Genomic DNA, 26936 nt, shown 5'->3' on the forward strand with positions numbered 1-26936 from the left:
ATCACACTTGAAACAGCTGCAGAATATTAAAATACAAGTGCAGTTTTTACACAAAGTGGACATTCAAGTGAACGCGTTGCAAAGAGAAAAATGAAGTGTTTGTAACATTATGAAGAAATTTACAAATTTCAAGTGTTAACTTTAGCAAATGTGCTATTCTATTATTTTTGCTATATCAGAAGGTCTCGGAAAAGTATTTTAAGATGTCATTGCCTCAGCAGTCTAGAAGCACTTTGGTGCTTTTAATTTTGGTGTGTCTCGTCTCTGGATTGGAAGATAATAGCTTGGCTGGAGTGGAAAATGGATTGGTAAGCATATTTTTAAAAATTCATCTAGTATTTGCTTTATCATTGGAATAAATTAAGGTTCTGCCTGTGCATCTCTATAAGATAAAGTGTGTTACATCACCATATTGCGAATGTGGACAAGATATAGGGGATGCAAATCATACGTTTTTTTCAGTGTCCGCTCATAACAGAGAAGGAAAACTTTCTAAATAGCTTAACACAGGCAGGAATCCAACTCCCCATCCAAGTATCCACCCTTCTTTCTGAACCTGATTCTAGAATTGCGGTCATAATTTACAAAATGATACAGCTAATCTCCAATTATAAGAGTTATTTTTCATATTGATACTAAGAAAAATTACTCTCATAAATATTATTGTCCGCCTCCGTAGTGTAATGGTCAGCCCGCTTGGCTACCGTTCTGAAGGACCCGGGTTCGATTCCCAGGGAGGGTAAAAATAAACATGAGTGATTTTTTCACTGTAATATTTATTCGATATTACCTTGGACTGACACCTGAAGCGGAGGGCTGATCAACTTTCCTTCATGTGTAAACGATCAAGATAACACTGCGTTTATATGACACAGTGCCCTATGCACCATTGGGGTGCGGATAAGGGTTTTATCATTATTATTATTATTATAATTATTATTAATTATTAATTAATTACCAATTGGTTATAATTTAGATTTGTCAACAAGTATTTGGACACACTCAAAATGTTGTAAAAAATAATTGGTAAAATTATAAGCTGAATAATAAAATGAATAGGATATTTTGTAGGGTTTCTCATGTATGTGATTAAAATCCAGGATTCGGACCTCACATATAAATGAAAGAGTTTCTGCTCAGAAAAAAGCTTCTTTCATCTCACCAATAGATGTAACTAGTAAAATTCTAGTGATGCAAGCACTTTGTTTCGATAATTGAACCATATACGAGTATATAGAAATTCCAAGAATTTGAATTTGAATGCGGTTATTAATCATGGGTACAATTGGTGAATAATACATTTGTGTAATGTGCTCACTAAAACCAGCCTACCACGGTCGTAGGCCCCGTAAATTCCCAGACTTTCAAATTCTTGTTCAAATTTTTGAGATGTAAAAACATTATACAATATTATCGATAAAATTTAGAAATTTGTCCGTCCAGGGTATTCGAGAATTCGTCGATGCATCCACATCTCAAATGCCTCCTGCCGGTTCACGCTTCTCATTTTAATTTCCTTACGGCGCTAAAAACTTCCTCGTGCACCGGTGATTTGTACACCATATGAAAATGTGGTTTAAAAAAGTGAAAATTTGAAAAATTTCGAATATTCCTAAATGCTGCTTTTATTGACCATAGCTGAGGTTAAAATGTAACAATTTTGTAATGTTGGCTCTGATATTATCTGAAAACGAGAAAAAAATACATCGCAAACAAACGCAATAACCGAAACGTTTGTGTATAGGTGATTTTATTCCCGATTTTTTCACAATTTATTTATTTGTCGCTGAAAATGAATAACTTTATATTATAATACTTTCATGTAATTACATTACGGAGGAATGCAAAAAAATGGCCCCGTATCTATTATATTTTATATTGATAATTATCATTTTTAAAGTCAAGCTGTAGTGAATACTTATCACCGGGAGGGGAAGGTTAAGGGTCCATGTTTCAACTCCATACAATAACACTGACCATATGTAACATTTGACTTACAGTTGCCTAAGGCGTAGGATGAGATTGTATACGTTATTATATAACCAAATCAGCACATCAAATAATACAAATGTCACCTCAATACATAGATCAAGGTGCCTGCGTAGAAAATCACTTGGCTTTCTTGCGAGACAGTACATCAGTGGTTCTAAACCTTTTTGTTGGGGAGCATTTTTGATCATAAGGAAAATTCGCGGTGCACCAAAACTAAAGATTTAAAAAATATACAATATTTTTTATGAAAAATAAAACTGATTATTTTATTACAGATAAAATAAAAATTATGCTAATTAAAATAATAGATGAAAATATAAATACTCCGATGAATTTTTAAAAATTTTATTTGAATAAAAATTATTTAATATGACTTAGAGCTTGTCGGCAATTACAAATTTCAGCGATATTAGGTCTAATATTTGATATGGCTACTATATTTCTTCACAACATTATAACATCTCACCAAAAGATGTCTAGTCATTCAAGAACAATGTTTCAAAATTGGTTCAAATATATAGAACTTCCAAGAATTTGAGTAGTGTGGTTGTCAATAGTGGGTAGAATTGATAAAAAACCAGCCTTAAACCAGCCTATGACGGTCGTCAGCCCCTTAAATGCCCATACTTCCATATTCTTCTTCATCTTTGATGAGATGTCAAAAAATTATATGAGTTATTAATTTTTCTTCTTGATACGAAAATTATCTTACTAGTATTTATCAACTACCGCAAAAGGATTTCGTATCTATTATGCGGCCATGCAATTCAAATCGCATAGTAAATGAGCCAATATTAAATTTTGTTTTTTTAATTTCGCGGAGTACTTGCAACAGGCTCACAGAGCACTGGTTTATAACCACTGCGGTATATGATTATGTTGTAAGAACATCTGATTCTTCAGTATTCCTTCCGGGCATACGGAATCATCTATTATTCAACATTGATATGTACTACTGGTGTCGACCATTGTGTGACCGGCCTTACAATACGATTCTCCTTTACTAGACATAGGTAGGTACTCGTTACCTACATTTCTTATTAGGCTGCGTTACAAAAGCTTTCATGATTCGTAATGCGTGATACATCAATTTCTTTTTTGACATACATTCAATAATATAATTTTTAAATAGTGTTTGAATCTTGGTTAATTAGTACATGGGTATTTTATTATATTTGCGGAATGATTAAAAAGAATCGAAACAATTTTTGGTCTATTTTTCATTTCAAGGTACAAAGAGAAATTTAGAATTTTCATTGATTTAGTACTTTAAAATTTGTAATTTATTATGATTTTTAAATTACAACAAAAAAAATCGTTTGACCATTATTTGAGTTTATTAATGTGACCACGACTAGTTTTGAGAACATCTGTAAATCTCGAAACTAATCGTGTTGACATTAACGAACTCATAAATTTGTGTTAAACAAGTGTTTAAATTTTATATTTGAATAGAAAATTTTACTCCTTTATTCTTACTTGTATAATACATCAAATATTTTTTCAAAATAAAAAAACAGCGAAATAAAATATACGTAGTTGTGACGTAGTATAACACAAATTAATAAAGTTTACTTTTACGCAAGCATTTTTCATTATAATTTCCTGACAACACCAGTTGACAATTGGTTTTGAGAAGCCAAAGTCCATGTTCTCGATTTTATAAACATTGACTACCTAATCTATAAAAAAAGATCTTTATTGAAGTGAAACTTCTTCGGCGGCTACTTGATAATCGAGAATCGGGAGTGGAGTAATATATATGTATACGCGATGTATAAAAGTATATATTTTTTTAAAAACCTTTTTTTCTATATACATATATATATATATATATATATATATATATATATATATATATATATATATATATATATATATATATATATATATATATATATATATATATATATATATATATATATATATATATATATATATATATATATATATATATATATATATATATATATATATATATATATATATATATAAATGTAAATTCATGTACTGTATACATTTATCAAAAAAAGTATGTATATTTTTTTAAGTTGCAGAGAGCCACCAAGTCACCTTATGTCATCATTGTGTTTTTACAAAATCAACAAATTAACAACAAAATATGGGACCATAATATATGCAATTATGCATTTAATATATATTTGTAGGTACATATAGTATAATGTTATCCGTGCCCTACTTACACTCGTGACAAAAGGAATTTGATATTTTGCATTGTAAAAAGGATATATGTAGGTGTGATCTCATGATATTGGCAAACGTTTTCTTTGAGAGGAAAGCTAATGAAACTATGTCAAGTGTCAACCCACTTATGAATAATAGTTGAGTCAGCTAAAACAAACACCGAATTTCCTTTACACCTGAATATCAAAAGAATACATCGCTCATTCTTTTCTAGAACGTCATAAATCAAAAATCATCAATTCTCAGTTATGCATGTTTTCGGAATGCCCAGAAAATGTACTATATCCCAGCAAAAGCGGCATATTTTTAACTCAATATTTACCCGCTACAGGGCAGAAAGTGTTGTTTTTGCATTTTGAAGAAAAGGTATTGTTTAAGTATTTTTTTAAATTTACTAAATATTTTTCAAATGGAGAAAAAACCTCCAGGTTTTACCTAAAAATATCTGTTGCACAGTAAAAAGTTTGATAAGTGGCTTGATATTTATTTTTATTACATTGTATTATATTTTTTCAATTTAAAAACGTTCTCCTAAAAAATCAAGTTTTTTGATTTATGACGTTGTTGAAAGGAGTAGGCGACATATCTTAAATTATACCGTGTGAAATTTTCTCTTGTGGAGGTTTCAGCACCCTTACATGTGCCTCTCTAGGGTGTATATATTGAATAAAAGTAGTTTTGATTGACTATAATGAATAAGACTAACTCCATAAATGAAAAAATTAGAATAAAGTTAAATTAACATTAAAAATATTTGTACAGATTTAAATATTTAAAGATATTTTTGACGACTAAGACAAATGATTTTCGAATTACAGTCAAACTTTACCATTTGAATTAAATAATTTCATTATCACAGCGCTCTAAAAAGGACTCTGTAGGAGTGATTGAAACGTTGAGAGTGTGAGGAATAAATACTACACAGTTTTACCTGAAAAAACGCAATATTTTGTCAACATTAACCATGAAAAATCAGAATACCAGTTATAAAAACATCATCCCAAAGGCTTTTTCATGTAAATTTTTTATTGTTAAATTAAGTTTTACTTGGTAAATATCACTTTTTCTTAAAATCATTGTGACACGTATTTGATGCATTCCGCATAGTTTTCAACGCCGAAAAATTACGCGGATTGCATCGAAACACATATCACAATAGATTTCAAGAAATAGTACATAGAAATAGTATTTGCGAGCAAAACTCAAATTGATGCATAGATTATTATCACAAAGCGACCGACGAATCAATTATGAAATTAACAATTTTTAGCTTTTAAAGACTGTAATTTTTAAGTTTTTATGAGAGAAAGCTACGTTACAGCCGATAGAGTGCAGTAGTTTTAGACGTTGTTAGGAATATAAGCAAAATAAAAAAAATAAAAAACGCATTTTTAATGCAAAACTAAAAAAATCCTTAGAAAATTTACTTAAAGCTTACAACATTTTGAGTGTGTCCAAATACTTGTTCACAAAATCTGGATTATCTCCAATTACAGGAGTTATTTTCATATTATTTTTTGACATCTCATCAAAGATGAAGAAGAATATGGAAGTCTGTGAATTTGAGTAGTGTGGTTGTCAATAATGGGTAGAATTGGTGAATGTTACACGTGTGTAAAGTGATCACTTAAACCAGCCTATGACGGTCGTCAGCCCCGTACATTTACGGGGCTGACGGGCCCCAGACTTCCATATTCTTCTTCATCTTTGATGAGATGTCAAAAAATAATACTTAAAGCTTATTGAGATGCAAAAGGATTCAGAAATATTTGTTTAAAAATCCAAGCTGTTCAAAATGATCTAATTAAAAACAGTTTTTACTTTGGGGTTAGTAATAATTACACCTTTCCCGCATATACTTGTACGTAAAAATAGTTTTTTTCTTGTTATTTATGACTTTTTGTAAAATAGGAATTCGGTTTAAAGCTTTAAAGCGTAATACAAAAGATTTCTTGACCAAATTTATTACTATGTATTATGGAGTGCCCCAAATTTAACAGATTGAGTCTTAGAATTAGGTATTTATTCCGTTGGTAACCTCGCACATACTCATAATAGTATAATATGAATACGAACGGACAGCAAACTTTTTATACTTGAAAAAACGCTTATGTTTTTTCTGTAGTCACTTTTAAAAGCAGTTTAGTAAATTTTTGATTTTTTAAAGTAGTTTTGTAGATTATGTACAAAATCGTGTAAGATTTATAAAATTTGTGTCAGATATGCAGCACTTCCTTCATTCAAGATGTATGGGCAATCATTACGAAATAAATGTTCATAAAATTTACATAAGTCAGTTAAATTGAGAACATAACACAACAAAAAAAAAGTTTTTACATTTTGCGTAAAATATAACTCTCTAGAAATAAATAATGTTTAAATTCATGTTTCGCTGAAATGTGTTTTCTTATTATTATCTTATTATTAACATCTGATAGTTTGTAAAACTCATATTTTATTATCTGATTTAATTATGCCATTTTTCTTAGTTAGTTTATTTTTATATATAATATATAACTTGTACTTGTACGTTTTCCAATATTATATAATACAATATATATATATATATATATATATATATATATATATATATATATATATATATATATATATATATATATATATATGTATATATATATATATATATATATATATATATATATATATATATATATATATTTATATATTTATATATATATATATATATATATATATATATATATATATATACATATTTATATAAAATTGGTTGATATATGTGATTGCGAATTGCTGCATCTATACAATTTTATTATCTGACATTATTATAGAATTCTTTTCCTAACCTTCAGAAAATCTAAAATTGGTTTGTAAATACTGAGCATAATAAATATTTTCACTGTGAGTTTACTCATTGTTTTTGGGCAAGTAATATGTCCGTTTAGTAATATCTGTAAATATAACAAAGCCATTTGTGTAATTATTATAATAAATATTCACACAAAGTTACCATATTTAACTATTTGTAATACAAAATATTGACACATAGATGAAATCTCATATCTGTGGAATATATTCTTCTATTGAAAAAAAACGGATACAAAACGATGTAAATAAATACAAGGACACTTTTTATTACAAAAGATTATTTAAATAGAAGGTCACGTTATGTCTTAAAAATAGTATTTATTGTCCTAACAAGATCACATAAATGAATAATTTTACTATTTAAATTATTGCATACGGGTATCTCATGAATAGCCATTTAAATAATGAATTTTGATTGATATGTTTTCAGATCCGTAATACGTTTTTATTTTTAAATAGTATTTTTGTTGTTTTTTTTACGTTCACTAAATTCAATATATCTCGAACAATCACGAGTTGCTGACAATAAAGCCATTTTCAAAACGCTCAAACTTTATTAAAAATAATTAAATAATACTATTTTTTATACACTCGTACAAGTACATACTGTTCTTTTTGTGTGTAGTATTCACGCGCGGCTCATGTTTATACTCGCTTTGAGAAAAAGAGGATCAAACTCCGGACCTCCATTATGATATATTTCGTTTTTCTAGTTGTTTCTGACCATTTTTATAAAACCTAAAGCCATCCAGTTTGTTAAATAATTTTAAATGTAATTAATTTTTACTCGATTATTATTTTTGATATAAAATACTATCTATAACTTTTATCGTATTTTTTAAATGAGCACCGAAAGAATTCAATAAACCAAAAGCTAAACAGCCAGTCCACGATGAAGTCTTGGTTCCAACACAAATGTATGGAAGTGAAGCATGGAGTTGGCAAAAGAAGAATGACAGTATACTGAATGCAGTCGAAATGAAAATCCCTCAGACAAATGTGCGGCAAAACGTTGCATGATAGATGTTCGACTGGTGATGTAAGGAAAGAATGCAAGACTGAGATAAGAATTATCGATAAAATTAAGAAAGGTGTGTTGTGACGGTTTGAGCATGTGAATCGAATGAGTGAAGAAAAGAATAGTACAACAATTTTTTGAGGTGAACTTGGTTGGTAATAGAAACAGAAGAAGACCTCATAAAACTTGGCATGATCAAGTATTTCAAACACTTGAAAGTGGTCAGGTCAGGAGTCGGAATAATCAAGGTGTATGTATGAAACGATGTATGACTGGAGGAGGCGAAGATTGTATGCAAAGGCAGATTAGTGACTTTCTATCCTCTCTGCCTACCCCTGTGAGGAAGCGTCGTGATAGTTAGTTACATAGTTTAAATCAGCACGCTCAAAATATTGCGTTTTTTGTGGTTTTGAAAAACATCACTGACTAATTGCCGAGCATTGAGTAATTGACATAATCACTATGGCCAACTAATGGCAAATTATCGATGCATCTCTATAATAACGTATAATATTAAAATCCTAAAATAAGTTATTTTTCTACGTATCCATCAAGATAAATTAGCTTGTTATTCTCTAATTTCCTTGATGCGGGTCTGGCAATGGGACTATAAATATTGTGATATATTGTGATTAAGTAGTGTGAAAGGATGCAATACTGTTCTAAAAACGGTGGGCTTAATTTGCAAACAGTTTGCACAATATCCTTAATACTACATTACCTCTGCTATGAAACATGTGTTATGTATATCAAGTGATTCAATTCTAATGTATTATAATTTCAATGACGCATACATAGTAAAATCTATCACTCATATCGTAGCCATGCAGGAAAAAGTGACCAAGTGCATTTTTTACAAAAACGTGATCATTGACAATTTGATATCTCACTAGCTTAATAATGCCTTTAAAAAAATCCAAAAGGATTTTAATATTAAAAGTATAATAAATTGACTTGTTTAAAATGACTAACTGCATTGATGTTTATTTTCTTGCCAAGCAAAAGTGATTTAAATGGAATCCCTCCTGAACATTTTACGTTTTGTTAGTTGGTCACATTCTCCTGTACGACTATGATATATGTTTAAATAGAGCAAACGCTGGAAGGAGGTCTGTAGATACTTTAAATTCACAAAACGTATTCTTAAAATGGATATTGTTTTATGAAATTAAAGCCTCTAAGCATATTTCTAGTTTGAAAACGATCCAGTTGAATTTTTTTCAAATGAAGCAACCCTAAAAGTTGCTATTAAAGAAATTTTTCTTCAGGTAGAAGAGAAAGAATGAGAACAGTAATTTTACGTGAAATATTTATTTTTTTAAAACTTTCCTTTAGACCGTTTCCCGTATTGGTAATAACGACATTATTAATGACTTCTAGAAACTATTACTATTGTTAGAATGCGGTGCGCTAATTTGGCAGACTTTCCTTCAGCGTCCACACTAAAACATTGAAATTCACATTTAAAGGCAAGACTATCATTAATTATTGGGCTAGGTATATTATACTCTGACATTTATAAGCCTCTTGAACAATATTCTAATCCCTGAATCATAAATGCGTTAATTCTTTTAGTACGTTTGTATGCATTTCATTTCAAAAGGTTTTAATCTTTCAAGATGTATTCCATACAGTCTAGCCAGGAAATAAAAACATAAAAACATCGTTTCAATGCACAAATGTTTTAATCTGGATCTCACCAGTTTGTTGTGTTTTACCACGTTTGTAACGTTCACGTTCTGGAGGTCCCGGGTTCGATTCCCAGGGGGGATACTTGCCGCGAATGTTAAGTTACGACGAAATGCTCCGGCCAGTCCCAACCTTTAAATATATATTTTTAATTTTATTTTTAATTTTCATACATACATTTTTTTAATAATATGTATAACTGCTCTTTAGGTATATCCTGTGTCGTGCCGAAATACTCACACTTTAATATGTTTTTTTTTTAATTACTAGATTTTATACATTACATACAATGGATACAATAAAAATTTGCAGTAGAAAGGTTTTACAATAAAATAATTACACCTCGAATTAATTCTCTTTCTACCTTGTCCCATCCAACGAGAAGCAACCATCAACGGACACTGTTCTTAAAACACTTAAAACACCCATCTGCGGGAAGGGTAATTTTACCGTTTCACTCGACTGGTGGTGTTGGGTGGGAAGGGTAATTTGACCTTTTCACTCGACTCGTCGTAAATTGAGTGTAAGTTATTTTTACGCATGACTTTTGCGGCATCTTTTGATCTCATATCGATGTATACAGTATGGTTAAATGTTATCACTTCTTTTCAGAGATGTTTATCTCTATTATGAGCACGAATCCGTTAAGGACATGATCACTTCTGTAATTCTCAATGGTTATTTACTTATAATCCTTATCCGCACCTAATGGTGCATAGGGCACTGCATCAAATTAACGCAGTGTTATCTTGATCATTACTTGCATGAAGGCAAGGTGATAACTCTTGCGCTTCAGGAACCAGTCAGGGGTAATATTAAATAAAGATTACAGTGTCAATTCACTAATATTTATTTTCACCTCCCCCTGGGAATCGAACCCGGGAACTCCAGCACGGTAGCTAAACACGCTGACCATTATACCACGGAAGCGGACTTTAGGACAATGGTTATTTATTGATTTATAATATTTTTCTTCTCCTACAGGATTCGCCGATATTGACCCGCCATACCAGGAGAGCAAGTTCGGCGAGAGCACAGCCGCACTTGGGTCCCGACACGCCCTTCCCGTGCCGCGTGACGTCACGCGGGCCCGCCGGCGCGCGGTCCGTGCACGCGCTGAGGCCGCAGGACGTGGCCGTCGTGGGCGCCCTGGGAGACTCGCTCGTCGCGGGCAACGGCGCCCGGGAGGAGTGGGCTCTGGGCACCGTGTTCGAGTACCGCGGCGTATCGTGGGCGGCGGGTGAGAACGACGTCACTGATTTATTATTTTTATGATTTTTTTTAATATAGAATGGATTGCACATGAAATACATTGCTTTTGCCAATGTCAAGTTGATTGAATATTGTTCTTAATTATAAAATATGATGGACTTATTATTAAACTATAAATTTATTCCATTCAATTTCAAAAAAACCACTAAAAGTCTGTACATAATTGGGTTCCTGCTCGCCAGGATGAGATGGATATCTCTAGGGAGGGGAATAAGTGGAGCCAGAGTTTTTTGGGCAAACAATTTATTGGGCAAACAAAGAATATGTGGTTAAGGTCTTCCTCTTCAAAACGACACTCGCAAATGGGGGAGTCAAAGACACCAATCCTCGCAAGGTGCTCTCTCGTACAGCAATGTCCCATCCTCATTCGACAAATGGTGGATGTATCTTTCTTGTTCACACTGATTTATTTGGGTTAACAACAGCAACATATAGTACGGCTGTCCAAACTCAAAACACAGTAAGGGACATTTTTTTGTAGTACGTTTTTTTTTTTTTTGCATTTTTGGACTAAGTAGATTCTACTTAGTCCAAAAATGCCAAAAAAAACGTACTACAAAAAAATGTCCCTTACTGTGTTTTAAGTTTGGACAGCCGAGCACCCCTAAATTAAAAGAGTATCAATTTAAAAAAAACAGTTTTTCAGGAGAGACGAAAAACGTATAGTGATGTCGCCTTATGTAATAAAAGTTGACTGTTTTCTTTTATGAATGGACAATGCATATTAAAGAATATTTACATTAAACATTTCTCAACATCACACGCTTCTCCGAAGGGATAGGCAGAGAGAGTCGAACTCTTATATTCACCGAAAGGAACGTGTAGTGCTATATTTTGAAGAATATGTAAGATATTGACAAATCAAACAAATTGACATATGCGTCTTCGTTTGTAGAATCCGAATAAGTAATTCTCTAAAAAAATCATAAATTTTGAGTTGAAACAGTTTTGATCTAGGTGTATGATATATAAAACTAAACATTAAAAGATATACATTAAACAAGCAAAACTTAGTTAACCACAGAAACATAAATATTAGAACAAAATATTTAGTGAAGATATAGCAAATGAACACATATCTATGAGAAAAAATGTACATGTGTGTGTGTGTGTGTGTGTGTGTGTGTGTGTGTGTGTGTGTGTGTGTGTGTGTGTGTGTGTGTGTGTGTGTGTGTGTGTGTGTGTGTGTGTGTGTGTGTGTGTGTGTGTGTGTGTGTGTGTGTGTTTGTATGTGTGTGTGTGTGTGTATGTGAAGAAAGTGTTATTTTTGTATTTTTATGAAAGGGTGTTGTTTAATTATTTTTTTAAATATACTTAATATTTTTCAAATGGAGAAAAAACCTTCAAGTTTTACCTAAAAAGATCTGTTGCACAGTAAAAAATTCAATAAGTGGCTTGATATTTATTTTTAATACATTTCATTATATATTAAGACTTTGAGAACGATATCCTGAAAAATCTTTTATTTTATTTATGACGTTGTTGAAAGGAGTGAGCGTTTTGTCACCAATGCCTGCAGGTCTTCTCTGTTATCGACAAGAAGAACACCATCGTCAGCATACAAAAGGCAACAGACAGTCAAATTATTCATTCTGGCTCAAACATTTAAACCTTTCAGTTCTTTGATGCACAAAATGCATCAAATATTTACCAGACAAATCATGATCGCTGATAATTCAATGTGTGGTTGGCATGTCTTTGAATCATTGTTTTTTTTTAATGAGTTATAACGTATAACCCCAAATAAATTATTTCTTTTGTACTAATAGATTGTTCTCAAAAAAAATTCTCAGAAATCAATTGCATGTTTAAAATAGTATGTAAATGTTTAATTTTCGTTAATTATGATTTTTAATTGACCTTTTAAATCATACAATGCATTTTCTACACACTATTGATTAAAACAGGGAGGCAATTAAGTTTTAATTCATTCATAGCCAATTAGCCTTTAATAAGTATTATTCTGCAATAGAGTAATTATGACATCTATTTAATTAATTGGCAATATTTCTACTGAAATTTGTAAAAAAATGAGAAAGAAGTAACGGATGATTTATTGATATTTCAAATGGAGGGAAAACAGATAAATCGACATTTTTAAAACTAACGATAAGTGATATGATGGACAGTTGGATTCCAAGGATTTTTTGGATGGGAATTGCATTCATTGTTAACCCTACTTCTTATGTAGAAGGTTAATATATCATTAAGTGGATTTTCGTTTATTTTAAGTAATTAAAGATGTTTTATTTGAATCTGTGTTTGAATCTTGATATGAAACATGTATACATAGCAGTCGTAGAATTCCAGGGCTTACGACCAGGTATTTGGCTGTCAAAAGCGATCACTTTAAACACTTGTGTAATATTCACCATTCTACCTATTATTAATCATCCATATTGCACTAATTCTTGAAACTTAAAACTTGCATTTATGCAATGATCTTAGATCCGCCTTCCGATTAGCGCCTCATTGTTTGACAAACCATATCACCTCCCCTCCGGATGGAGCAACTTTTTAACTTTCGGGGATACATGTTCTTTCCTTATTTAATTAAAATTATTTTGCATTTCACAATGTATTATAATTACAAGTACAAAAACATTTTAATACAACAATAGATCCCACAAAGGCATGACCTGTGTGTGGGTATGTATTTCATTTTAGTTTTTAACAAAATGGTACTTGCAAGACTACAATAGATATCAGAAATAAAACAATTTTGAAAGTGCTAATATAAACAACCAATATTTGATTTTAACAGAAAAACAAAATAATAAAAAAAATAAAATGAAAAAGCTAGTTAATATGTACTATATGATTTATACGTTTAAAAGAAGAAGGTACTTAGATCTGTTATTTTAATAAATAATTTATGCAAAAATTTAAATTGAAATAAACAAAGGTAATTAATGTCTAACATGTCTTTTACATTCAATTATATTTGAATACACATTATAAAAAATGATATGGGAATGGGTTAAATAAAATAAAGACACTTTGAATTGATTTCAGGGGGAGATTCAAACTGGAGGGAGGTTTTGACATTTCCTAATATTCTGAGAGAGTTCAACCCCCGAGTGACCGGATTTTCCACGGGCACTGGAGAATACAGATCTCCCAACTCCCATATGAACATCGGGTTTCCGGTATCTTCAGCCATGGACGCGCTTCTTCAAGCCAAGGTAGGACTTTATTTATTTATTTGTTGGACATTTTATATACCGTCGTTTCATTTAATATCCATTCATATATACAAGCTTTATCTTAAAGTCCCCGGAATGTGTTCAGAAAATTAAAACACAAGATTATTCATTCATATATATATATATATATATATATATATATATATATATATATATATATATATATATATATATATATATATATATATATATATTTTTTTTTTATATATATATATATATATATATATATATATATATTGCACATATATATATATATATATATATATATATATATATATATATATATATATATATATATATATACATATATATCTTCTTTGCATTCTTCCTTCTTTCAACTGCGTGATTCACTTCTATACGGACCAGGACTCCGTTGTATACTTATACGATAAACATAGCTTTCGAAATTTGAGTAGTCTGGTTGTCAATCAAAGGTAAAATGGCGAATTTTACACGTATTTAAGTATAAATTGATCACTTTAACCAGCCTGTGACATGTCGTAAGCCCTGTTAATGCCTTGACATTATTCTTCTTCACGAGTGTTGAGATTTTAATATAAATAATATGGTTTTGCTGTTATCAATGAGTTGTCCCAGACCTACTAACCTAGAGATTCATGTGCTGAGATAAATATGTTATTAACAAAACAAAAACAAAAAGTTTTATGTAACAAGTAAATCACTAATATCGGCACATTACGTAAAGCCATTCTAAAATGACCTAGAATGCATAGCTACAACACCTTTCACACTATCGCCGGACGCGACACTGAGAATCGACGCAAATCTGTCTTTTATCGCTTTTATCATATTTTTACCACCTTAAATTTTTATAAAACTTCATATTTTTATCACTTTCTTCACAAATCTCAGTAAGGAGTTATTTATATTGACATCTTAACATAGATGAAGACGAATATGGAAGTCTGGGTGCATGGCTTACAACCTGTCATAGGCTTGTTTAAATTATCACTTTAAACACGTATTTTTATTTTTGAAAAAGAGAAATATTTGTGTTCTTTATTATTTACAAAAATACTTCAATTTCATACTATTTCTGTCAATTTTTAAAATAGGTATCAAATTGTGGTAGAGTGGGTGCGAACCGAGAAACTCTAACTCAAGACTCAAGAGTCCGCGACACTAACCAGGGGACCACAACCCGACACATGGAATATTCACTATTCTACTCATGATTGATAACCACACTACTCAAATTTTAGAAGATGTGTATTTGTTATTTAATTGGCACATTTTTTCAAGTTCAAGTTATCATCATCATCACCTGTGGTTGAGTCGAGTTTTTTTTAATATTTATTTTGTAGAGACCTTGATAAAATGTATGTGATTCTCCCCGGTTTATTTTTCATACCTGAAAACATAATTTTAAATTTATATTATACCAATATTTTATGTTTTATTTTGAGTTATCCACTTATAAGTTTTTTTATTATTTGTTTTTATATAAGCAAATGTTAATGTAAATAACTGCTAAGTAGAGACTGGTTTAAGTCACCACTTCATACACGTGTAACATTCCACATTCTTCCAATGATTGGCAACCACACGAATTCTTCTTTAAAAAAATAGTAAAAACATTAAATATTATTAAATTCGTAAAATTCTTAAAATACAAAAAAATCACTAGTCCGATAGGTCCCTAACATTAAAATCTACTTAAGATTGCGTAGAATATACATTGTACTTGAGCATATTATAAACACAGGGTGTTTAAAGATAATAAATTAGGTTAAAGTAAGCTATATTTTACTCGATGCTTGACGTTCGATTTATATTGTATTAATAATTTTATCCTTGAGGCGGAGTGAACAGGCTTATTTTATTCCAATTGGTATAATAATTAAAATTTATGTTTAGAAATTCCAATTTATTAAGAAGAAATTTTTCATATTATCATGATAAATTGATAATTTAATAACTACGTTTAAATAATTGTGAATACATTTTAAATAAAAACATATTTTTTGCACTGCTATGAGCAACTTTAAAAGTTATTGAAATATTCGAGAGTACAAGTAAATCGTTTTGTTAAACTACCCTTTTTAAATTAAGCTATAACTGATATTTTATTTATTGTTTCGCCATTAACTTTGTGGTAAGACATGTTACAATGATTAAAGAAAACACTTGTTTTTTACCACTTGAGTTTTATTATAGACTACATGTTTCAGAAGTTAAACTTCCATCATTCAGGTCTGTATAATATATGTTATTAAACTTCTGAAACATGTAGTCTATAATAAAACTCAAGTGGTAAAAAACAAGTGTTTTCTTTAATCATTGTAAGCTGTAACTGAGTTAACTACACATGAATACATGAACTATACATAGTGTAATAGTCACTACGCTCGACTACCGTTATTAAGGTCCCGGGTTCGATTCCCAGGGGGGGGGGGTTAAATAAAAATAAGGGATTTTTTTCACTGTTATATTTATTCAATATTATTCTGGACTGGTACCTGAAGCGGAGGGCTGATCACATTTCATTAATGTGTTAACGATCAAGATAAAACTGCGTTTATATGATGCAGTGCCTTATGCACCATTGGGGTGCGGATAAGGGTTTGAATAAAAAAAAGAACCGCATCAATCAGTCGCCGTTTTTTGAAAATGTCTTGTGAAGAAAATGTCTTTCCTTTTTGTGAAAATTCATTCCTAAAATGCATTCCTATCTATCTAGAATTGATTCATTCAATGTTTATGTAAATACAATCACTCAGACAAACATCGATACATTTCAGCCCAAATAATTTCTTTAATATACCATTAATAAAATAAAAATACTAAAAAAAACTGTTTCTTTAGAACCAACCTATATATCATAAAACATGTACCCAAGTAGCGGTCATGGACGTATTGTATACGTACCATATGTATAATTAAAATATGATATCATACTACACGCATGTATTGTCATATATGTGTAAATGTATGTATGTACATTTATTAGTATCATTTTTGTGATACATTAAATGAACAAAGTCATTATTTTTGTTTCTCGTTCATATTATGAATAAAAATTGTTAATGAAATCATTTACTAACGTAAAGATGCCGTTATTCTGCTGTATATAAATATATATATAAATATATATATATATATATATATATATATATATATATATATATATATATATATATATATATATATATATATATATATATATATATATATATATATATATATATATATATATATATATATATATATATATATATGTATATATATATATATATATATATATATATATATATATATATATATATATATATATATATATATATATATATATATATATAAATATATATATATATATATATAAATACATATATATATATATATATATATATATATATATATATATATATATATATATATATATATATATATAAATATATATATATATTTATATATATATATATATATATGGTGTATTTATAGTTTTATAGTATAAAATATCTTAATGATTAGCAGTGATAACAAAAAAAGGAATTTTGAATATTTAAAGCAAAGTTAATTGAAATATTTTTTCATTAATTGATTCGTCGGTTAATTTTTGGTAATTTATATATTTTTAAATAAAATTTCACTTGGTAAATACTATCATTTCTTAAAACCTTTTTTTTACACATTTTTCTATGCATCGGAATACATTAATACAATACATGTAAGAAATAGTGGTATTTACGAAGTAAAATTAAAGTAATTTTTTAATTTGCCTAGAATTTTCACTTATGAATTACATGAAATTATAGTAACTTTAAACATAAAGAGTAAATCCACTCACGAGTAGGCATAGGCCATGAAACTTATAAAGTTGAAACCTGAATAGGGACATGATAAACGGTTTTAATTTGTACCAGAAGATGAAAACATCTGTCGTTTTCGAAACTAGTCGTAAATAAAAATAAAACTCGATAAGGTGGTATATTCAAGTGTTTGATTTTAATAAAATGATAAACGGTGTTGCACAAGCCGTGGCTAGATTTCAGAGTCACTTGGACGTTAGGTAATTAAAAAAAAAACTTTAATATGGCTTATATATATTTTACTATAATTTTTATCCACTTACCACGAATTTATTCTAATTAATTTGGTTACAGATCCTGGTTAATCGTATGAAAAGGGATCCAAAGGTAAATTTCAGGGAAGACTGGAAAGTTGTGACGGTCTTCTTTGGGGCCAATGATGCTTGCTCTCTGGAATGCTTCAACAATAATCTGGCGTCCGCATCGTCTTTCGTGAGAAATATCCAACAGGGCCTGGATTACCTGCAAGAAAACCTTCCGAGGACCTTTATAAACCTGGTATCGAATATAGGTATAGATTTGATTGAAATTCCCTGAAAATTAATGCACAAACAATGTAATAAATCAAAAACTAACTAACTAACTAACCATCACGCCGCTTCCTGTAAGGGTAGGCAAAGAGAATAGAACGCCACACCACTCTGTCTTTGCAAACATTCTTCGCCTCTTCTACGTTCATGCATCTCGTCATACATACCCGCCGATTGTTACGACTCCTAACCTGACCACATTCAAGTATTTGGCATACCTGATCGTGCCATGTTTTTCTCGGGCTTCCTCTGCTTCTTTTCCCAATTTTATTCGGCTCATAAATTTGATTTACCGTTCTTTCCTCACTCATTCGTTCTACATGTCCAAACCATCTCAACACACCTTTCTTAATTTTATCGATAATGCTTATCTCAGCTTTGCATTTATTCCTTATTTCACTATTCGAACATCTATCATACATCGTTTTCTCGCACATTCTTATGAGAGATCGCATTTCGACTGCATTCAGTCTTCTTTCATCCTTCTTTTGCTAACTCCATGTTTCACTTCCATACATTAAAGTTGGCACCAGGACTCCGTTGTGCACTGCCAGTTCAGCTTCCACTGATAGGTTTTTATTTGCTGTAACTGAAAAAAATAAGCTTGAAAAATATTTTATTATGTTTTACATATGGATGGATAACTTGCAAAAAACTTTCCCAGGACCTTTCTAAACCTGGTATCCAATAAAGACACACATTTGATTGTAATTCCCCAAAAATGAATGCACAAACGTACTGAAAAAATCAGCTAGGAAAAATATTTTAGTATCTTTTACATATGCACCCTTTAACGTCAAAAATTACTTAAAGCAGTATAGAGTTTACAACATTTTGAGTGTGTCCAAATACTTGTTCACAAATCTGGATCATCTCCAATTAAATGAGTTATTTTCATATTATTTTTTTAAATCTCAACATAGATGAAGAAGAATATGGAGGTCTGAGCATTTACTTATATGCCCAGACTTCCATATTTTTCTTCACCTATGTTGAGATGTCAAAAAAGAATATGCAAAATATCTGGTATAATTGGAGATAATCCAGATTAGTGAACAAGTATATGGACACACTCAAAATGTTGTAAATAAATAACTGGTCAAATTATAAGCTAAAATAATAAAATGAAAAGGATATTTTCTGGCATTTCTCATGTTTGTGATTATTATTCAGCATTCGGACCTCACATGCAAATAAAAGAGTTTCTGCTCAATCAAAAGTTTCTTTAATCTCAGCAATAGATGTCTCCAGTAAAATTCTAGTGATTCAAGAACAAGGTAAAAAATTTAAAGTTTAGAATTAATTAAATTTTAGTTTAAATTGGTTCATATATATAGAACTTCCAAGAATTTGAGTGGTGTGGTTGTCAATAGTGGGTAGAATTGGTGAATGTCACCCGTGAGTAAAGTGATCACTTAAACCAACCTGTGACCGTAAATGCCCAGACTTAGATATTCTTCTTCGTCTATGCTAAGATGTCAATAAATAATATGAAAAATAATTCCTATAATTGGTGATAATCCCGATTTGTGAACAAGTATTTGCACACACTGAAAATATTGTCAATAACATTATTAATTTTTTTCAGATGTCACTGTTTCGGTTCGCGTGAAACGTTCTCCGATGTGCCACGTACTTCACAGGCTGTTTTGCTTGTGTTTCCACAAAGGAAATTACGATCACGTTAGCCATCTAGCGAAACTTGCCGTAAGCTACCAGCGAGGATTGCAAGCATTGGTAAGGAACTTGGCTAATTAGTTTATTGTCTAAACCGATAGATCTCGTTAACGTTGTATTTTTAGGGGAAATACTTGCTATGTATTTTATTTATTATTTCGGCATTTACTTTGTGGTAAAATATGATAAAAAATTGCATAAGAAAAATGCTTGTTTTATACCACTTGAGTTTATTTTATTATGACGATTATCATCTTCAGGTCTAAATATAAAAAAAAACATAGTTTATATTTAGACCTGAAGATGGAAGCATAGCTTCCGAAACTAGTCGTCATAATAAAAGAAACTCATGTGGTATTAAAAAAGTATTCGCACGCCAACTGAGTTGACCCAACAAAACAAAAACTTTAGTGTATGTATTGTATACATATACATATATTGATGTATGTGTCTTGTCTTATATCAGCTTATTTATTGTAGTTAGTATGTTTTACATGCCCGCCTCCGTGGTGTAATGGTTAGGGTGTTTAGCCATACTGGAGGTCCCGGGTTCAATTCCCAGACGGTGGTAAAAATAAATATTGGTGATTTTACACTCTGATATTTGGTTGAAATTATCCTGGATTGGTCACTGAAGCGCAGGAGTGATCGTCTTGCCTTCATGTAAGTAACGATCGAGATAACACTGTGGCAATACGATGCAGTGCTTTAATGCACCAATGTGTGCGGATAAGGGTTAGAAAATGAAGAAGATATTAAATTGAAGGTATAATTAATTTATGAAGTATTTTCTTAATTATTGTAAATTAAACAAAAAATATTATTTTTAAAGGAATTGGTAAAACGTTTATTATACTAAGCAATGTAAATATATGTAATGTATGGATGTGAAGCACGGAGTTGGCAGAAGAAGGATGAAAATAGACTGCATGCAGTCGATTTCCGATCTCTTTGAAGAATGAGCGGCAAAGCGATGTATGCTAGATGTTTGCTTATAATTAATCGTTGTTTTTCAATGTTGAAATTACTATTAGGTGCTTTCTCACGAAAGGGAGCTATAAAAATTATTCAATAAGTAAATAAATTAATAAAATAACTTTTAAATGTTCAATACACTTTGTTGTATTATACATTGATAAGGAATATAGAAGAAACATTTATCTCAATAAATATACGAATGCTTATCAAATAGAGTTTATTTTCATACAGTTACTCATAATTGAATGAATGCACAATGTTATCTGGAGCTTTCAATAAACTCTTTGTCAGTTATTTCTAGAATTGTATATTAAAGCTTACTTGTATGAAATTGTCGGAAATATGATAAAATGCAAAATTATTTAATTCTTATTTTTAAAAATATTTTGTTTAAGTAAACACAGTATTTAAGGCCCAGTATTCGTTTAGTCGCACCTTATTTTTTTCTAAATCATGGTAACATTTTAGGTAATTGATTTTTTTCTTAAAACATTGTTTTTGTATGGAAAAAATGAGTTTTTATTCGAAATAATTATATGATTTTGGAAAGAAAAAAGTTATTAAAAGGTAAAGATAAAGATAGGCGTAACTCTAAATCACATTTGAAAAGGTGTTTGGATATATGAGACCCTTATCCGCATTACCCAATGGTGTAAAGGGTTATAAAAATATTTTATGTATATAGAAAATATTTTTAACTTTTTAATTTTTTTTTAACTCTTCCTTTTAATAACTTTTTTCTTTACAAAACCATATAATTATTTCGAAGAAAAAACTAATTTTTTCAATGCAAAAATGGTGTTTAAAAAAACTCAATTACGTAAAATGTAACCTGGATTTAGAGAAAATTAAGTTGCGACCTAACAACTCTTCAACTCTTTTATGTTTAAAAAAAATATTTATATTTGAAAAAAAAAAATATGGGTATTGTGTACATGTAGAGTGTTGAGCTTTTTAAGACGCACAGGATTTTTCAGGTGGATTCTGGGAGATATGACAAGAAAGACGACTTCACAGTAGTCCTGCAACCTTTCATGAAGCTTTTCAATCTCCCACGTGAGAAGGAGAGAAGGTACGAGGAGGTCATCGACACTACCTTCGTCACTCACGACTGTTTCCACTTCTCCCAAAAAGGACACGCTCTTGGTACGTTCTCATGTTATTCTTGGTATAATCTTTTTTTTATGATAGTCCCTTGTAATTCTTAATATATATATATAGTTATACACTTTTTTGAAATATTGATTAAAGTCTCTCATAATATAATTATTGATATACCTTTTGATGAAATTCACCCATATTATTATTGGTATACTTCTTAATGAAAGACCCTAACGTAATTTTTGGCATGCTATTTTATGAAAGTCCCTCATGTAATTATTGGTATATTTTTTGATGAAAGACCCTCATGTAATTCTTGGTAAACTTTTTGATGAGAGACCCGCATGTAATTCTTGGTATACTTTTAAATGAAAGTTCCGCACGTTATTCTTAATATACTTATTGATAAAAATCAAGCATGTTATTCTTGGTATACTTATTAATGAAAGTCCCGCACGTTATTCTTAGTATACTTATTGATGAGATCCTTCATGTTATTCATAATATACTTATTGATAAAAATCAAGCATGTTATTCTTGGAATACTCATTGATGAAAATCCGGCATGTTATTCTTGATATACTTTTTGATGAAAATCCCGCATGTTATTCTTGGAATACTTTTTGATGAAAATCCCGTATGTTATTCTTGGTATACTTATTGATGAAAATCCTTAATGTTATTTTTAGTATACTTATTGATAAAAATCAAGCATGTTATTCTTGGAATACTCATTGATGAAAATCCGGCATGTTTTACTTGGTATACTTTTTGATGAAAATCCCGCATGTTATTCTTGGTATACTTTTTGATGAAAATCCCGTATGTTATTCTTGGTATACTTATTGATGAAAATCCGGCATGTTATTCTTGGTATAATTTTTAATGAAATTCCCGTTTATTATTCTTGGTATACTTTTTGATGAAAATCCCGCATGTTATTCTTGGTATACTTTTTGATGAAAATCCCGTATGTTATTCTTGGTATACTTATTGATGAAAATCCCGCATGTTATTCTTGGTATATTTTTTAATGAAAATCAAAGTAATCTCTTTGTGTCAGACAAATCAAGAAGATTTAAGTTTTCAAGGATTTAGTCAAGTATTACAATCAAAACCATAATCCTGATTCAAGTTTTCAAACCCTTTTCTGCTAGTGAGATGAGAACTATTCAATTTATATGTAGACTGTAGACGCCACTTGGGCAATTTACTTAGAATAACCCTTCGTAAACATACGTTAACATATGTTCCGTCTAAACCCTTACTACTATTCGCCATTAACTCTGATAACACGAGCTTCTTAATTAGACTTTACTACAAGGACACAACATATTCGCAGTGCCTCTAATATAGCGAAAACACATTTAAATGAAGTGGAAAGTTCAATTATATGAATCATCTTTGTTTTTTTATTTTACAACTTTAAAAAGCTCAACAATTAATTTAAATCAGACAATAGTGTAAAATTAGTTTTTTTAAAGATCTTCTTTTAGATTTTGTGAAATTATCTTTAAAGATCTGTTTATAGATTTTGTAAAATTAGTTTTGAAGATCTTATTTTAGATTTTGTAAAATTAGTTACAAGGAAATGATTTTAGATTTTGTAAAATTAGTCATTAGGGTTTTATAAAATAAGATTTATTTTAGGTTTATATAAAATAAGTTATAAAGATTTAAAAAAAAAACTATTTTAGATTTTTTTTAAATAAGTTGTAAAGATTTTATTTTCTATTTGTCCTATGTCCGCATTGAAATAGTTCGTAGGGCACCGCATCGGATTGATACGGTATCAACTTGACTTCGTAATATACTACCTTGATCAAAAAGCTCCCGGAATCACTATCGTGTTCTCATCGGCGTTCTCAGTCACCCGATTTGAGTTTTTTTCTTAGGTTGCTACATCTGTCATTGGTATTCCATGAAATTTTCAGCTTGATAACTTGACATTTGTAAAAGTGACGCCGTACTGAGTACTTCTGCGATTGGGCGTGTTTTCGATTTTTTACAATTTTTTATGAAATATGTAATGTAATGGAATTTGCTACAACGAGTTTTAATTAAATTTTGCAGCTTTAGTGGTGCGATGACATTGAAAATGCTAGAAAAGTGTTTCGACAACGATATTCCTATTCGGTCGACTCAAGAAACCGCTTCCGGAACGCGTTACAGCATCCGAGATGAGATCATGGAAAAATCGAAGATGGCTCTGATGGCCATACCAAAAACCGATTCTAGAAATTGTTTCGAGGATTGATCAAGCGCTGGTAGTGCGTTGAAGTCGATGGGGAGTACTTTAAAGGGGACAATGGCGATTTTGATGAAAAATTTTGTATTTTTAAATTTCTGATCACATTCCGGGAACTTTTTGATGAAAGTAGAATTACGGTCCACCTTTATAGTCAGACTGTAACAATTTCACTTTTTTCTTAATTTATTTGCTGAATGATCCGACCTTTTTTAGTTCCAACCATACTCCGTATTTAATGATTAAAGAAAATACTTGTTTTTTACCACATGAGTTTAATTATAGACTACATGTTTCAGAAGTTAAACTTCTATCATTCAGGTCTGTATAATAACTTTTTTTTTTTTTTTAGTTATTACACAAACCTGAGTGATGGAAGTTTAACTTCTGAAACATGTAGTCTATAATAAAACTCAAGTGGTAAAAAACAAGTGTTTTCTTTAATCATTGTAACAAGTCTTACCACAAAGTTAATGCCGAAACAATAAATAAAATATGTCTGTATTATATTAAATTTTTAGATTTAAATAATTTATTTGACTAATCGCTTGTAAAATTGTAAATAACAACGATGATAAATTAGATTTTACAGTATCTGCACTGCATAGTCTAAATAAACATATTTGCTTATTTTATTTGTTATAATGAGTAGCGTTGTCAATTAATTTATCAACAGTTGAACTCGACGATGCGATATAATGTAATTTATGGAATGATAGGATTTAATGATTTTGTGAAAATATTTATAAAATGATAATTGTTTAATAAAATAACAAGCGTACTGAAATCCACATTTATCGATTAAATTAATAATTTCAATTTCAATTTGAAATTATTTTGAATTTTTTTTTGACATCTCAACGTAGATGAAGAAGAATATGGAAGTCTGGGCATTTACGGGGCTTACGACCGTCATAGACTGGTTTAAGTAATCACTCTACAAACATGTAACATTCACCCATTCTACCCATGATTGACAACTACACTACTCGTATTCTTGGTTCTACATATATGATAAAATTCTGGAACATTGTACAAGAATCACTAGAATTAGAAAAAGTGAATTTTTCATTATATTTATTCAATACTACCTTGGACGTGTACCTGAAGCGAAGGGCCGATCACCTTTCCTTCATGTGTTAACGATCAAGATAACACTGCGTTTATATGATGCACTGCCCTAAGCACCACAGGGGTGCGGATAAGGGTTTGAAAAAGAAACTTAATTATTTGTTTTTTTTTGTTCCAGCTGCAAACTTGCTATGGAATAACATGCTGGAACCGGTTGGGAATAAAACATCGGTCAAAATGGATTACATAATGCAAAGGTTTGTCTGCCCTACAGAGAGAACTCCGTACTTCTTCACGGCTAAAAACACCAAAACGTATTACGCAACTGGACATCAATAGATACCAATGTTATGCTACTAGACATCAGTAGAATATGATGTTATGTATATCACTGTATATCAGTAGATGACAATATTATGCCACTGGACATCAATAGATAATAATGTTATGCCACTGGACATCAATAGACAACAATGTTATACCACTGGATATCAATAGACAATAATGTTATGCCCCTGGACTTCAAAAGATAATAATGTTATGCCACTGTACACCAGTGGATGACAAATTTATACCACTGGACATCAAAAGATAGCAATGTTATGCTTCTGGACATAGATAGAATACAATTTTATGCCACTAGACATAAATAGATATAAATGTTATGCCACTGTACATCAGTAGAATACAATGTTATGCTACAAGACATCAATAGATAAAAATGTTATGCCACTGGATATCAAAAGATAACAATGTTATGCCACTATATATCAATAGATGACAATGTTATGCCCATGGACATTAAATGATAATAATGTTATGCCACTGTTTATTAGTACAATACAATGTGATCCCACTGCACATCAATAGAAAACAATGTTATGCTACTGGACATCAGTAAATAAAAATGTTATGCCACTGTATATCAATCGATAACAATGTTATGTTAATAAGTCAATAGATATAGACAGTGGCATACCACTGGATATCAATAGATACCAATGTTATGCCACTGGACATCAAAAGATACTAATGTTATGCCATTGGTCATCAATATTATGTAAAGCGTTTACAAAAATACTTAAAGTAATCGAAACCAATATATTGATTTTTGTTTTGGATTACAATGGGTTGAAATATACTGTATAACGTAGTTGTAAACAGGCCTCCCAGAGTATACATTTATCTTACAAATAAATTAATAAAATAATGCACGATTGTTTTCTACGTCGAGGAAAAAAATCTTTAAATATTTTCTAGAATATGAAAAAT

At 30.3% G+C, this 26936-nt stretch overlaps 1 protein-coding gene and 1 long non-coding RNA gene across 2 annotated transcripts; one reads left to right on the plus strand and one right to left on the minus strand.

The window, feature by feature from the left end:
* Positions 1-26862, plus strand: LOC148302228 (phospholipase B1, membrane-associated-like). Its single transcript, XM_088271949.1, has 7 exons — positions 1-308; positions 10736-10991; positions 14039-14208; positions 18354-18570; positions 20178-20326; positions 22222-22390; positions 25843-26862. The coding sequence occupies exons 1-7, from the start codon at positions 204-206 to the stop codon at positions 26001-26003; spliced, it is 1227 nt and encodes a 408-aa protein (XP_088128075.1). The 5' UTR covers positions 1-203; the 3' UTR covers positions 26004-26862.
* Positions 14554-20213, minus strand: LOC148302229 (uncharacterized). Its single transcript, XR_015838681.1, has 3 exons — positions 20015-20213; positions 18323-18533; positions 14554-15601 (listed from the first exon to the last, which is right to left on the minus strand). It is a non-coding gene; the product is annotated as an uncharacterized LOC148302229 (long non-coding RNA).
* Positions 26863-26936: the final 74 nt, after the last annotated feature.

The sequence above is a fragment of the Brachycentrus maculatus genome, unplaced genomic scaffold, assembly GCF_059751285.1.
Source record: "Brachycentrus maculatus isolate JH-2025_06_01 unplaced genomic scaffold, ASM5975128v1 h1tg000472l, whole genome shotgun sequence".
NCBI lineage: Eukaryota > Metazoa > Arthropoda > Insecta > Trichoptera > Brachycentridae > Brachycentrus > Brachycentrus maculatus.

What these genes read in the sequence shown, in the direction of transcription:
- LOC148302228 (XM_088271949.1), top strand. Translation starts at nt 204, where the DNA reads ATGTCATTGCCTCAGCAGTCTAGAAGCACTTTGGTGCTTTTAATTTTG. An exon ending in CTGGAGTGGAAAATGGATTG is followed by an intron (nt 309 to 10,735) that starts GTAAGCATATTT and finishes CTTCTCCTACAG; the next exon opens with GATTCGCCGATATTGACCCG. An exon ending in ACGCGCTTCTTCAAGCCAAG is followed by an intron (nt 14,209 to 18,353) that starts GTAGGACTTTAT and finishes ATTTGGTTACAG; the next exon opens with ATCCTGGTTAATCGTATGAA.